General features: G+C 30.9%; 1 protein-coding gene across 1 annotated transcript; it reads right to left on the reverse strand.

Moving 5' to 3' along the window:
• Nucleotides 1-384: 384 nt before the first annotated feature.
• LOC123267897 (probable G-protein coupled receptor B0563.6) lies at nt 385-10913 on the reverse strand. Its single transcript, XM_044732785.1, has 5 exons — nt 10889-10913; nt 10732-10821; nt 4922-5184; nt 4556-4846; nt 385-772 (listed from the first exon to the last, which is right to left on the reverse strand). Exons 1-5 carry the CDS (start codon nt 10911-10913, stop codon nt 524-526), a joined length of 918 nt encoding a protein of 305 aa, XP_044588720.1. The 3' UTR covers nt 385-523.
• Between the last annotated feature and the right edge of the window lie 5550 nt (nt 10914-16463).

Here is a 16463-nt window from a genome sequence, read left to right on the forward strand (position 1 = left end):
TTTTCGAGGTTTCTGGTTCGAAGAAGAAATGTACCTACTGAAAAAAGTATTGATGATTTGTCATATTAATAAGTAATTTATTTGAAAATTAGAACTGATAATTTCAATTTAGAATTGAAAAACTTATATAACAATAAAAATAAATTTTTTATTCAACTTAAAAAATTTTTCTGTTGTTTTTGTTATCCGCTTTTGAATTCCCTTATATCTTCAGTTAAGTATAAAGTAATGTTATGATTACTTTATTCATTAAATTAATTTTAAAAAAACCGTGTGGTGTCGTGGGACACCAGATAGGAACGAAGTTCCTTATTATAAAATACATTAGACACTGTATAGCCATCATACATAGACTATACATAAAAATCTTACGCTTTTTTTTTAACGTTACAGACGTTTTTTGCCAGCTAGGGTATCCCTCCGCAACGCCCCATAAGGAACTTCGTTCCAAAAAAATCACTTATTTTTTTGACGTACAGCCTTTTAATTTTTCTATTAATACATATTATTGGTCAAAATAGATTCACACGCTTGTGCGAGATGCGTGTCTAGAAGTTGCAAGAGTAGTTGTTGTTGATGCTGCGATGATTGTTGGTCTAGGGTTAAGAGATCTCTTCGTGGATAATTTATGTTTATCTCGTGCTGCTTTACACCATGGCCATTTGAGTGTTTGAATAAGAGTATTACGAAAGTCTTCCGAAAATAAACAATAAATGTAAAACGTTATTGAATAATTAATAATTTCAAGTAGATTAGCCAAAGCTCGAAACACCTGGACAAATAAAAATTTTCTTTTTTAATTGTAATTTGTTTTACAGCCACATATTAAAAGTATGCACCTAATATTTACTATCTTAAAATTAGTCAGTGGGATTTCACTGATTCCAACCAACGAATGACAATTTTACTGGTGAATCATTTTTGAATCAGTAAAATCCACTGATTCAACCGATGAAACTGTCATTCTGGTGATTCATTTTGTATATGATAAAGGCGTTTTTAAATACATAAATTAGGAAGTATGAACAAAAATTGACAAATTTTTCTTTTGTACTCTTCAAGTTTCATCAACAGATGAAATAAAAATCATTTTAAAAATTGAGCCCATGATATTGATATTTAAAGATTGTGAAAATTTAAAAGTTTTGAAAATTTACCATTTAATATAGTTCAAAATGCGTCACAAACATAACATTAAAAAAAAACAAGATCTGAAAATGTTTATTTTAATTTTGTTCTGCTCAAAATGAGGCCACCCTACTTTCAAAGAATAGTTGGATCATCCCATGTCAAATCGACCAATAGTTGGGATCTACTGCTTTCAATTTGGACGAAATTCGGCCAAAACTTTTTGTTTATCATAAAACAAAGATTTGTAAAAAAAAAATATGGGAAACGGTTGACCCTGCAGGCCATGCCTGGAACTTCCCGCTATGTACGAGTTCAAAATGCTCGGTAGATTATTTATTCCAAAGTCTTGAATTCTTCGAGCTCAAAAATACATCTTTTATACTTTTTCGAGCTCTTCAAGCCGTGAGTGTCACCTTTAAAACAAACGAAAGAACATTTCTGTAGACTGCAAAAAAATTTTTGGACCCCGTGTAATATAATTGAATCAGTGTAAAAATTTTCGTGTAATAATTACATCAAATACCGTGATAAATTTAGGGATGTGAATTTAATTTTTTCCCACCTTCAACCGTGTCAATGTATAATTTACGATAATTTTGCTTTCAAAAATTAAATATTGACCCGAGTAGATCTACACGCTGAAAAATGCATGGTAATTTCCAATTGTCGAATTGTATAGGCAAAGCCATTTGTATTTGTAATTGTGTGTTTCACTCTTCTGAGACTCTTTAGAAGAAATATTTAAAACGCGTAAAATTACTAAGAGAAAAACTTTTTTGACCCTATTTATATATAAATACATTCATATTATATATGTATATATATATAATATTTTTCATCATGATAGTGATCATAACTACGTGATGGTATTGATGGTGATAATTATTGCAAGATTTTAACCATTGACATGGAAATGAATAATATATAAATTATCACCGGGAATTTTAATCATTAAAAATGAATGATGGTAATCGGTACCATAAACTTCTCAGTGTATACACTGTAAAAAATTTCGGTGTAAAGTTGGACCCAGGGACTTTTACACCGCCGTGTAAGTGTGAAATGTCAGTGAAAAATTTCTTCCGTGTAAAATTTCCACTCGTGTAAATTTAACACGGTGTAATTTACTGTTTTACACTATTCCGTGTTACTATTTATAACTTTGAAAATTTAATAACTATTACTAGCAACCTTGCAGTCTGTATGTGATTGCCGTGACTTGTAAACTATAAATAAATAAAATTTTGCTTTCTTGAATGATGACTTTTGTAAAATTATATTGTACTTTTTTAACTATTGACGTTTTTAAAGATATAAGCTCATCTCGATGTTACACTCATCAAGACCTTTCATTTGAGTACCCACATTAATTTTTCATATATTGATATATATTATATAAATGTATACATGAAAAATATATCAAAATGCATGTGGGTAATCAAATGAACGGTCTTGATGAGTGTAACATCGGGATGAGCTTATATCTATATAAATAAATTGATGTGCGTTAGTCTCGCTAAAACTCAAAAACGACTGGACCGATTTTCAAAATTTTTTTTTGTTTTGTTCGCTTATAGTTCGGGGATGGTTTAAAAAAATAAAAATTTTTGGAAAACCCGAAAGTTCAGCTAAAAAAATAAAAAATTGTTAATTTTGTATCGGAATCGCTATTGTTACGCTTGAGCCTCAAGGTTGCAAGAGTGTACCAAAATTGTTCAATATGTAGGAAGATACGAACAAATATACTACAGAGTTATACTATCTTCTTTTTCTATATATATAAAAATGAATTGCTGTGCGTTAGTCTGGCTATAACTCAAAATCTTCTGTATATATGAACAAAAAAAAATTTCATAAATTCAGTGTTCATTTTTTGGGATCTTGATTTTCAGGCGATAATGAGAAGCGAGTTTCATTTAATTACTTGACAAAATTCTAACCTCACTTCATACAGCCAGTATTTATTCTTTATCGAAGTAGACTAGAGTTTAAAGATTGATAATCGCTGATCAAAAGGTGTAATAAAATATATTGTAGGTGATACGAAGTTCACCGGGTCAGCTAGTTATTTATATAATTTATGTTATTTAATATTGTTTTTAGATGAAAATTAACTATTTTTTATAAATGTTTATTATTTAAAAAAATGCAAGAGTCGAGTTCTTATATTACTTTAAACTTTGTACATCGTTTTGTATATTTTTAATATCTTATGATAAATTTTCATGTTTAAAATTATCAATATTAAAAATTCAACTGTAAATTATTATATTTTAATTTTTTTAAGACTATATCAATTTTGACGACATGAAATTGTCTTGGTTAAATAATAAATATTTACTGTTTAAAATTCTATTACTTAATGATTTATTAAGTTTGAATTTCCCATTAAATGGCTAAGGCTAGGTTACCCAATTTTGGCTCAAGTCTGGGTTGCTATTCAATGGCCATGGCTACACAGAAAAAAAAATTTACTTGAATCAAATTTACTTTTCATCTTCTTGATTTGAGTAGAAAAATTCTTAAACTAAGAAATTTTTCTTGGTTTAAGTAAATTTTATTTAATTAAAGAATTTTTCATTTTGATTAAAGACAATTAAACTCTTTAAAGTTATTTTCTTGGTTCAAGAATTTTTCTCTTGAATCAAATTAATTATTTTTTCAGTGTAGGTTTTCCAATCTTGGCTAACCCTTGGGTAATCATTGTGACCGTGACTGGGGGACCCAGTTCTGGCCCAGGCTCGGGTAATAATTGGGCCGACCAAGGCTTGGTTGCACAGTCTTGGCCCAAGCTTAGGTCGCCAATGAATCGCCAAGGCTAGGTTAGCCAGTCTTGGCCCAAACTTGGATAATTATTGGCATGGCCAAGGCTGGGTTAACCAATCTTGGCCCACGCTTGGGTCGGCAATGAATGGTCAAGGCTAGGTTAGCCAGTCTTGGCCCAAGGTTGGGTAATCATTGGCATGGCCGAGGCTGGGTTAAACAGCCTGGCCCACGCATGGGCCAATACAGGTACGCCAAAGCTAGGTTTCCCAGTACTGGTCCAAGCCTGGCCCCTTTGTCAACTCTGGGGGTTTCCTGCATGGGATACACTGTATCCGTGCTCGTACCCATGCCCCCTCCTCGTGCGTATGAAATATCTGGATGGGTGTAGTGTATGCACATAGACCCGTGCCCTGATCATCGGATGAATTCTCACTTCCTTTTTATAACATGAGCGCTGGCAGCGTGTTATTCAGGGCTTTCCAATTTTTTTAATCTATTCACTCTTTCAAAAATTATTCAAGGTTAAAGTTGGATGAAGGATAAATTTTTCAATTTTCTTTCTTTTACATCGACATTATCAATAGCTGAGCAAAATTTTGTGATTTATGTATTGAGAAAAGTTTTGTCAATTTTTTGATACACGCCATATTATACCTACTTGATAAGGATATAAAGTCAAGTTGCTGTCACTCAAAGTAACATTCAATATAACCATTGGACTGACACAAACAAGAAAAAGAATACTCGTACTACTCAAAAGTAAAATAAGACGTCGTTCTTCTGAGAATGTTCTCAAATCTTCATCGCCACTATGCATAGTTCGAGATAAAGTCATCCTCCGTCTTCTTTCGCATGATTTTCTATACACAATCATTATCCGTAAATTAAATCCAGCGAGAAGTATTATTGGAGCTACTTTGAAAACAACTTCTAGGGCAACTTTGTAAATCTGGAATAATAAGAATAATAATATAATAAATCTATTTTTGAAATTAGAGTAATAAGTATAACCAAAACATTTTACTTGGTAGAATATTGAGTGCATAAACGTTGAATTGTCGCGTTTTTGATAAATCAATGAGCTACCAAATGATACGAGACAAGTTGTTATTTCTCCTCTGAACACATTTGGTAGGTAAACAAGGAAAGTTACCATTGGTATTAGAGTAACTACAAGATGAGGGGGCCCACATAAGGGACGTGGATGTTGGCCTGGATGGCATACGCTTACATAGCGTTCGACTGTTAAAGCCAACAACATCATCACTCCTACACCTAATAATTTATCTATTAAATATTGTTGTTCAATACGAGAATTAAATTAAAATTTGTTTAGTATTGAAAGAATATCTCGCAAGTAGTGAACTTTTATTTTATTTTCGACCGCGTGTTTATTCTCAATTGAGTCACATGCTATGGCCAATGATTTGGTTTTTTTTACGTTAAATGTTGATTGTAACCATAATTAATTTTTACACTATGTCTTGACAATTAAGATACTTATTCAATATCTCTGTAATATCAAACGGTTAACGAGAGAATTATAGTCTATAGAAGCAGTAAATTTTGAGCGTTTTTTTATGTAAAACAAAAATTATTTTTGCTATAAATTTTTCACTACACAGGTATTTAATAAAATTTTTAGAAAATACAAAAAAAATTTTCAGAACAAAAATGTTTTTCATTAGATCTTTTTTAACACGAGGTTGACATGATACATCAAATTCTACCAAACGGTTTACTTAAAATTTAGAGAGAACCTTCTTTGTGTAACTCTCTATCACTCCTACAGAATTTATACCAAAAATATTTGTCTACTGTTTTTGAGGAATTCAAAAGTATGAAAGAAGGCTATGAATAATTTTTTTTCAAAATAGTTGCTTTTTTGCAAACATATTTTTTTTTTTAATTTTCTGATGTGTAAGTATTTACGACATCTTTATGAACTAAGAATTTTTTTTTCTATTTTTTATGACTATTGGAAGGGTCGAAATTGTATCAACCAGGACATGCAATTTTTTTACACCCCTCTACTTGTTACTAAGTAACGCCTTCAATTTTTATTAATCGAAAATTTTTTTGTATATCATAAGACAATAAAAATTGTTCTGCGTTTCCCAGCCAACTACACGGAAAAAAAAATTTCGTTCTGGTAACTTAACTGTAGAGTTACCACAACTATAAATACACAGTTTACTGTTCGTTGTAGAGTTACAGTAACAAAATGTTATTTAATTCTGATAACTCAATGTTGTTGAGCTCTCAGAGCTCTACGAGATTGTTCTCAGAGCCAAACGGTATAGTTGGGAGCGCTCTACCCCATACAGGAAGCCCTAGAGTTGAACGACGGGGCCATGCCTGGGACATTATTAGGAAGCCCATCTTGGCAAACCTATATTGTCCCATGCCCGGGCCATAACTGGGCAATCAGCCGTGGCCATTCCAATGATTACCCAGGTTTGGGCCAAGACTGAATAATCTAGCCTTGGCCAAGCCTAGCGTCACCCTAACTTAGGCCAAGTTTGAGTAACCTAACTTTGGCCGTTGGATGGTAACCCTAACATGGGCCAAGACTGGATAACCTAGCCTTGGCCAATCCTAGTGTCACCCTAACTTGGGCCAAGTTTGTGTAACCTAACCTCGGCTGTTGAATGGTAACCCTAACATGGGCCAAGACTGAATGACCTAGCCTTGGCCGTTGGATGGTAACCCTAACTTGGGCCAAGATTGTATAACCTAACCTCGGCCGTTGAATAGTAACCCTAACATGGGCCTCGACTGAATAATCCAGTTTTGGCCAAATCTAGAGATATCTTAACTTGGGTTTTGAAGTCTTTATATTCACCTGACATTGTGATATGGCGACCCAGACTTGAGCCAGGACTGGGAAATCTATCTTTGGCCGACGCAATGATCACCCGAGTGTAAGCCAAGACTGGGAAGCCTAGCCTTGGCTTTCGAATGGAAACCTAGACTTGAGCCAGAATTGAGCAACCTAACTTTGGTCATTTAATAGAAAATCCAAACTTAATTAATCATTAAGTAACAGAATTGCCCATACAGGAAAATACGACGGGCCAGATATGGGCCACGCTTGGCGCAATGCTGTCTATCACTGGCCCATGCTTGTAAACCCGCTTTGGCCCAGCCTTGTTAGAAGTCTGGAGTGATAACAGGGTGCCAAGCTTGGTTGCCAAGACTGGCCCAAGCATGATAACTAAGACTGGCCCAAGATTGTTAACCAAGACTGGCCCAAGTTTGGTAACCAAGACTAGCCTAAGTTTTTAAGCCAAAGCAAGCCCAGGCTTATTTACCACTATAGAATTTACTAAAAGAAGTAGATTATAAAATATATTTAAAATCTAATTGTTTAATATTAAACCAAATTAGTATTAAGAACCCAATTTCGAATAAATTAAATTCTCTGAAATAGAATAGTAAAATTCTACGAAATGGTTAAATTATTTTGTATAAAATGAGTAGTTTTTAGTTGAAATGATAAAAAAGGAAAATTTTAATTGTCATTGATTTATTTTAATTTTGATGTAGAGCTAACGCAAGTTTAGACGACATAACTCTTAATTTAGACCTAACTTTCGTTAATTAGAGAAATTCGCATTTGCCCTAACCGAGATTCGAACCTGAGCCGCGCACGTGCCAGACCGATAACTAACCCCTATGCCGTACGACCGATAAATTGATATATATCTCATCATATAAACTAAATCTATATGGTGAGTGTGACGGTTTATTATTTATATAATTTATGTTATTTAATATTGTGTTTTGATGAAAATTATGTATTTTTTACAAATGTTTAGTAATTAAAAAAAAGCAAAAGTCAAGTTTTTATATTACTTTAGACTTTGTAAATCATTCTGTATATTTTTAATATCATATTATAAATTTTGATGTTTAAAATTATTAATATTAAAAATTCAACTGTAAATTATTATATTTTAATTTTTTTAAGACCATATCAATTTTGACGATACACAATTGTTTTGTTTAAAAAATAAATTTTCGATTTCAACATTTGCTATCAAATATTCGTTAAGCAATAAATATTTACTGTTCCAACCCATACAGGAAGCCCCAGACCCGAGAAAAAATTTTTATATATAATTATATATATTTATATATAAATTGGTTATATATGATTATATATGAAAAATGGCCAAATATAACCATATATAATCATGTATAATTATATATGATAATATATAACAATATTTAATTCTATATTTATTACATCTAATTAATTATTGGGTTAATTTTATGGATAGAGTATTTAATATGGTCCTACGCAATTCTCTGTAACCAATTAAAATGCAAAAAAAAAATATCTAGCTATAATTTTACGGCTATAACACCAGCGGTCACCCATCCAACTATTAACCCTGCTCAATGCTGCTTAACTTTAGTGATCTTGAAGTTTCTGTCTTCTGTGCTGCTGTCTTAGATGACAATGATTCTATGATCTACATAATGTATCATATGGGTTTATCATAAATATAATATAAAAATTGATTTTAAAATATATTTGGATAGTCATAATTCATAATTTATTTATTTGACCGAATCTCATTATAATATAACACTTATTTAAATAATAAAATAAATAATGATTTTACTATTAGGTAGTAGCAGAGCGGACTAAAACATCTCATAGGAAATGTAACAAATTTTGTATTTCAGAATTATTTAAACGTAATTATAAACATCATTTTATACTTTTTGTGATTACCAAAAAAAAATTTTTTTTCAAAGAAAAAATTTTTATATATGTGTTATGTCCTAGACATTTTTTTAATTTTCATTATTTTTTATATTTTCTTGTTTTATTTTTATCTCTCAGTTCAAATCTAATCATTAAAACAAAACCTATCTTTCTCAATAAATTAAGTCTCAAGAGTTCCCGGTCTATAGGTCTTAATCGACTTGGGCCGAATACTAAATTATTTACAAAAAAAAGTCCAAATTCCGGACGTAACAATTGGCGCCCGAACAGGGACCCTTGAGATATTGTTTGTTAAGAAAATAGAGTAGAAAAAAAAAAAAAAAAAAAAAAAAAAGGGAATTATAGCGAAAAACGCCAAATTAAATAATTTAATGTCACAGAATTATTGAAACTTACAGGAAAATTGTTTAAAAATATGAAAAATTTAAAACGACAAGTTTTGAATTGTGAAATTAATGAAGAATTTGAAAAATTAAAAGAATAAATTTCGTAATGTAAAATTGATAAAAATTTGGGAATTTAAAAGAAATTCTATGTAATGTAAAATTGATATAAAATTTGAGAATCTTAAAGAAAATTTCGTATTGTTAAATTAATTAAAATTTCGAAAAATTAAAAGAAAAATTTTGTATGGTAAAATTGCTTAGAGAAATTCGAGAATTAAAAAAAATAAATTGCGTTTTGTGAAAATTGATAAAAATTTGAGAATTTAAAAGAATAAATCGCGTTTTATGAAAATTGAGGAAAATTTGAGAATTTAAAAGAATAAATTGCGTTTTGTGAAATTGATAAAAAGTTGAGAATTTAAACGGAAAATTTCGTATTCTAAAATTAATTAAAGATTTGAAAAATTAAAGGATACATTTCGTATTGTAAAATTAATTGAGAATTTGAAAAATTAAAAGAATAAATTGCGTTTCGTAAAATTAAAAAAAAAAAAAAAAAAAAAAAATATAAATAAATAAATTTCGTACGGTAAAACCGATAAAAAAATTTAAGAATTCAAAAGAATAAATTGCGTATTGAAACTTATTTCAAAAATTTTGTAAATTGAAATTTTGATCTATTTTTTTTTTTAGGTAGAAATTGTAAATCCGATATCATTGTTAATTTGTAAATTGAAAGAACGAAATTTTAATAATTTTTGTAACAGAATTTTTATGTGTGTTGAAAACAATTTTAAAAAATAACTTGTGAATTTTAATTTTGAAATTTTCAACGAATATTGAAGTGTGCTGAAATCAATTTTAAACCAAATTTATTATATTTCAAAATTATTGTGAGATTGTTAATTGTAATTTAGGAAAATTGAAATTGAAAATTTTTGTAACGAAAATATCTGTGTAAGTGAAACCAATTTCAAAAAATTTGTAAATTCAAAGTTAAAGTCAGTTTGTAAATTGTTATTTTGAAAATTAGAAATTAAAAAATTTTGTAGCGGAGAAATTTATGTGTTAAAATTCATTCTAAGAATTTATAAATTGTGAATATAAAAATTTGAAACGTGGATAGTAGTAATCGATATAACATTTGATAGCAGAGTCATTATTCGCGATCGATTAAGATAATTCAATTGCAACTGTAATTTGAAAAAAAAAAATTATTGAAGAATTGTTTGTTTTGAAACGGTTATCTCGATAATTTCGAAAAAAAAAATAGAATGAGTCGTTTAAGTTGATTGAGAATAACGTCAAATATCTTACCTTCTGAGAGGACACGGAGCAATATCGATCAACACTAGGAACAACATCAAAATCAGTAGTAAGGATAAAACGTTATCAAATCCAAACGGCTTAGAAACAAAATAACCAAGAAAATTTAAACATTTTGAAGACATGACACTTACAGAAAACCAACAGATATCATTGAATGACGCACTCACTGTCGTACCCCGTTTCATCGGAGATTCGAGTGAGTTAATAGAATTTATAAGTGGTTGCAATATCGCAAAATCCGTCCTGCCTGACGCGGCAGAAGAAAATATAGCTAAGTTAATTTATATCAGTCGATTAAGTATGAATGTACGGTTATCCTTAAACAATGTTGTACCAACGACAGTCAACGAATTGATTATGGCCTTAAGAAGATTGTACTCCCCATCAAAATCACTATGTCAACTACAAGGCGAGTTGAGTGAGATTTATCAAAAAGATAGAGAGTCAGTCTTAGAATTTGCGAATCGACTAAGAGAGAAAATACAAGAAATAGAAGAATGTTATAGATCCCAGAGTCCAAATGTCAACGACAAACAAGTTGAAGACTTTAATCGCAACATGAACGTATTAGTAGCTAATTGGTTCAGTCAAAATCTCTTAGAAGCAATCGATGTACGTATGCCTGTGTGCGTTACATTCGAAGAAGCTATTGAACATGCAGTAAGAATAGAAAATAGACTACACAGAAGGAAGAATTTACGTCAAGACTACAACGACAACGAGCAGAATAATCAACGTAAAAATGAAAATGAGGACTACAAAGAAAGTCAAAATATTAAAACAACGAACAATAACATTCATCCGGTTAATCAGATCAACGCATACACCCCTACGAGATGCCAGCGATGCAGGTTCAAAGGACACATAGCGAAGGACTGCAACGTCAATCTCAAGAAGCTAAAACAACGGGACAAGTCACTTGAAGAAATATTGAGTTCAAACAAAGAAGCAACTATCGACTACGGTCAAAAGGTTGATTCAAAATCTGAGAATATAGTAGCGTTTTCCTCTGTCACTTCTCAGGAATCAAGTTTAGACTTAGTCGATTCAAAAACAATAGAATATTCAGCTGGAGAATTTGATTCAATATCTGAGAATACAGTAGCGTTTTCCTCTGTCACTTCTCAGGAATCAAGTTTAGATTTAGCCGATCCAAAAACAATAGAATATTCAGCTGGACAATTTGATTCAATATCTGAGAATACAGTAGTGTTTTCCTCTGTCAATTCTCAGGAATCAGATTCAATTATAGTTGACTTGAAAGAAACGAAATATTCAATTGACCCCAACAACGAAGAATTTGATCCCGGATCCGAGAATACAGTAGCGTTTTCCTCTGTCCTTTCTCAGGGATTGAATTCAGATTTAGTGGATTCGGAAGAAATGAATTATTTCATCGACATCGACAACGGAAAGTTGAGTTCCAGATCTGAGAATACAGTAGCGTTTTCCTCTGTCAATTCTCAGGAGTCAGATTCAGGAATTGAGGATGAAGTAGCGTATTCCTCTATCATCCCTCAAGAACCAGTGAATACCTTACGACAAAGAGCCCATGAAGTATCAGTTGAACCGGAAGATAAAGGATATTTATCAATCACTGCCGATAAAGAAGTCGATTTGATAACTGAGAATACAGTAGCGTTTTCCTCTGTCAATTCTCAGGAATCAGATTCAGGAATTGAGGATGAAGTAGCGTATTCCTCTATCATCCCTCAAGAACCAGTGAAGAACTTACGACAGGGAATCTTTGGAGTACCAGTAAAATCGCAAGAAGAAGAAATTCTATCAAACATCGATGATGAAGAATTTTATTTGAAGAATGAGAACACAGTAGCGTTTTCCTCTGTCACTTCTCAGAAATCAAATTTAGGACTAATCGAACCAAACGGAACAGACCATCCAACTGTTTCTCACGGCGAATTGTTTGAGTCAGAATCGGATTCAGGAATTGAAGATTTCAACGAACAAGATCAACTTACACTACAATACTACCGAAGAAACGATTATTTACTGAGAGAAAGTTCTCTTTGCCACTACGTAGTAATTAATAGGTAAAACGAATGTTAAATTATTAAGTAGCACTCGCTCGAGTAGATTCCATCCAATTTCGCTCGTGCTTCCGTTTAACAGCGGGGTGTTATGTCCTAGACATTTTTTAATTTTCATTATTTTTATATTTTCTTGTTTTATTTTTATCTCTCAGTTATTTCCGTTTAAATATTATTACAGTAAAATTTATTTTCCTTATGACTCAACGTGAGTATTTAGGTAGTTCAAAACGTGTTTGAAACTACGGTCGGCGCAATGCAAACAATGATTTTAGATAACAGTCGCCTGCATGAGCCACGTTGAATGGAATTATAAAGAATTTTTGAGTATCACATAAAATAATTTTAGAGAATATCAACTAGAAATATTAATAGTACAACGAATAATTTAAGAAATATTTAATACGACTGTTTAATTCAAGAATAATTGAAAGTCTTTAAAAATATGAGAGTTAACAATAAACTCAACAAATATAGTTATTAAATACTGAAGGTAAAATAAAGTAATAAGGGAGATTTAAGATATATTATATAAGAATAAAAGGATTTAAGCTAAAAGATGAATTATTTTTTTTTATAAAGTGAAGATGTTTGAAAAATCAACGTACTGAATAAATTTAGGAAATAATGTAACAAAATAGTTTCAAATAGAACATAAAATATTGTACGCATAAGAATAAATGTGTTTGTGTGTGTATTGATGTGCCTATACATGGACAGATGTATATACCACTAACTTTAGGAATATACCTATACCCTTGTAAGAGATAACACACAAGATAGTCGATGCACAGCTAGTTTCCCGGAACATTTAGAGAGAGGGTGGAAGTCCCAAACTAGAGAGCTAATTGGATACATTGTCCCCCTACTGTTTCAATTATCGGACCCACCTAAACTCTCAGCCCCGGAAAACTGTCGTCGTATCGCTCTCTCGTGTCTAGGACATCCTAGTGTTAACATCGTCCTAAGAATATTCAAATTAAATACAAAAAAATAAAATCAATAATTACACCAATCTATAAATATTAAAATCGTAAATCAAGAATAAAGTGTTAATTAAAATCAGTTGTAGTGAAAATTATAAAATTAATTGAAAGCGACAAACCAGGTATAATTTTAAAACATTACTTATTGTGTTAAACGGATTCAAAACTAAACATTGTATATAAACTGTAATTTTTAAGCGATAATTTGATTCTTAAACAATATATGTATTAAATTTAAACTACAAATCTAATCATTAAAACAAAACCTATCTTTCTCAATAAATTAAGTCTCAAGAGTTCCCGGTCTATAGGTCTTAATCGACTTGGGCCGAATACTAAATTATTTACAAAAAAAAGTCCAAATTCCGGACGTAACATATGTTAATTATATACAAGCATATATATTTATATATATAGCATATATATATATATATATATATATATATATATATATATTTATATATGACCTCATATACAATTCCATATATAATCATGTATGTTTATATATAATTATATATATGATTATATATGACATATACAATTCCATATATAATCATGTATGGTTATATATAATTATATATATGATTATATATGACATATACAATTCCATATATAATCATGTATGGTTATATATATATATATATATATATATATATATATATATATATATATATATATATATATATATATATATATGTCGGAGATAATATCGAGCTGGGTTTTCCTAGAGATAGGGAAATTCCCAATATTTTAGTTTGTCTGTTAATTTTAAGCAAAATTGTAAAGCATAGAATATTTAGATATTATTTACGACTTAAGCTGATTATATTTTTTATGGTTATGACGATGGGCTTAAGTCCGGAGTGACAATGGTCACCAAACGTAGCCGAGGTCACAGGATAGAAGTAAAAAGTATATAGTTAGAAATATCGACAGACAATGAGGGCTGTCGAAATATTTTTGAGTGAATAAGTACTTAGGGTACTTGGAACAGTAGTTCTCGTTGATCATTGATCAAGTAAAGATCGCATACATCGTGCTGACCCCGGATTCGTTCTCGGTCTCATTCCCCAGCGCTTTTACCTTGTATATTAATTATATTTGGATAATTAATCGTAGTATTGTTTATACAAGTTAGCGTATATTTTAATTATTCTAAATTAATAAATAATTGAATAAACGAATCCAATGGACTGTACTAACGCTCCCAATAATGCTTTTCCGACATCAGAAGTGGGATCAGAATCATTTGCTGCATTCTCCTCTGAGCAATTTAAAACTATTTTTGGAAATGCAAAGCAAAAGACTTGTGAAGCTAATGAAGGCTATCACAAAACCGGCGTCACTGAATCGTAGTATTTTACTACCGAAATTTAACCCGGGAAATTCAAACGCGGATTCGTTTACTTGGTGTGCGACAGTGAATGTGTGTTTGGTGGAATGTCTTCTGGGAGACAGTTTATTAATTATTGCAGCAATCGACGCTTTTCAAAGGATCTATTGAGTGGCGAATCAATTCCCGCACCGTGACAACTCTGCCAGGTTTTGTAATACATCGTGGTGAGTCGTTTTCATTTTGGTTTAATTCAGGAGCGGAATGCTCATTGGTTAAAGAAAGTATTGCGACTAGGATCGCAGGAAAAAGGAAAAATAATTTAACAATTCTGAAGGGTATTGGAAATGTTAGCGTGAACTGTACTATACAAATTTTGTTTGACATAACTATTAAAAGCCATAAGTTAAAGATACTTTTTCATACTATTGCACATGATTATTTAAAATGTGACATATTTATTAGTCGTAAAATTCTTGGGCAAGGATTTGATGTAAATATAACTTCAAATAATTTAACTTATCTAAAAGTAATCAGGTTAATGCGTGTAATAAACTCGAATCTATTAGTAAAATACATTTTAATGATATTGATATTGACGTAATTAGAGATGATAAAGAGAAACTTATTTTGATCTTAAAAGAATATACAGATTCATTTATTCAGGGGTTAATACTGGGGTACTTAAAATACGTTTAGTTGACCCTAATGTAACTGTACAGGCGACCGTATTGTCTTAGTATTGAGGAAAGGCAGGTAGTAAATGAAAGAGTAGATGAACTATTGAAAGCAAATGTTATAAGTACCAATCGTTCATCTTTTGCAAACCCTATATTATTGGTTAAAAAGAAAGATGTTTTGGATCATCTATATGTTGATTATCATTCATTAAATAATAATAATAATGAGTTATTTATTTAGCATTTGCTATATTCTTTACAATTATAATTCTCTATTTCTTTGGTACAAAAGTTTAAGGATATATTTTTTATAAATACATTGTTTTAGCTTGATTTTTCAATAATCTCTTAAATACATTAATTGATTTTTGTTCTTTTATCATTTTCGGTAGTTCATTAAACCATACAAATTCTCGATATACTATAGATTTTTCTGCCGTCATTGTTCGTGTATGCTTAATTAAAAGTAAACTATTAAATGATAATACAATTAACGATAAATTTTTATTACCCCTTATTGCTGATCAGATAGCTCGAAATTCTAATGTAAAATATTTCACGTGGTGAGACATAGCTAGCAGATTCCACCAAGTCCCTGTTGAGACATAATCGATTGAACAAACGGTGTTCGTAACGTTTGATAGAAAATATGAATATTTGACCATGTCATTTGGCTTAAAGAACGCACCGTCTATCTTTTAACGCGCTGTTGTAAGATCCCTCGGATAATTTGCGTATACATACGTCATTGTGTATATGGATGGTATTATGATTATAGCTTCAACTATCGAGAAAGCGTTAGACAGACTTCAAAAATTAGTTGTTATTTTCATTAAATCCATATTCTCTTATAATTTTTCGAAATACTCGTTTCTCAAAACCCACAGGTAACGAAACCCTTATACCCTTATATACCCTCTGACCTCAGGTAGCAAAAGAAATATTGAATGGACTGAGGTACATGAAAGTATCCGTCAGAAAGTAATCTCTGTATTGACTAGTGAGCCTGTACTATTGATCTTCAATCCGAACTTTTCTATAGAGTTGCATACAGACGCTAGCT

The sequence above is a fragment of the Cotesia glomerata genome, linkage group LG6 (assembly GCF_020080835.1).
Source record: "Cotesia glomerata isolate CgM1 linkage group LG6, MPM_Cglom_v2.3, whole genome shotgun sequence".
Taxonomy (NCBI): domain Eukaryota; kingdom Metazoa; phylum Arthropoda; class Insecta; order Hymenoptera; family Braconidae; genus Cotesia; species Cotesia glomerata.

Coding starts and splice junctions, on each gene's coding strand:
- LOC123267897 (XM_044732785.1), bottom strand. CDS start 10,913: ATGTTGCGATTAAAGTCTTCAACTT. Junction 5,185..10,731: donor CATAGTGATTTTGATGGGGA/GTACAATCTTCT, acceptor AATATTTAATAG/ATAAATTATTAGGTGTAGGA. Junction 4,847..4,921: donor TGCACTCAATATTCTACCAA/GTAAAATGTTTT, acceptor TTATTATTCCAG/ATTTACAAAGTTGCCCTAGA.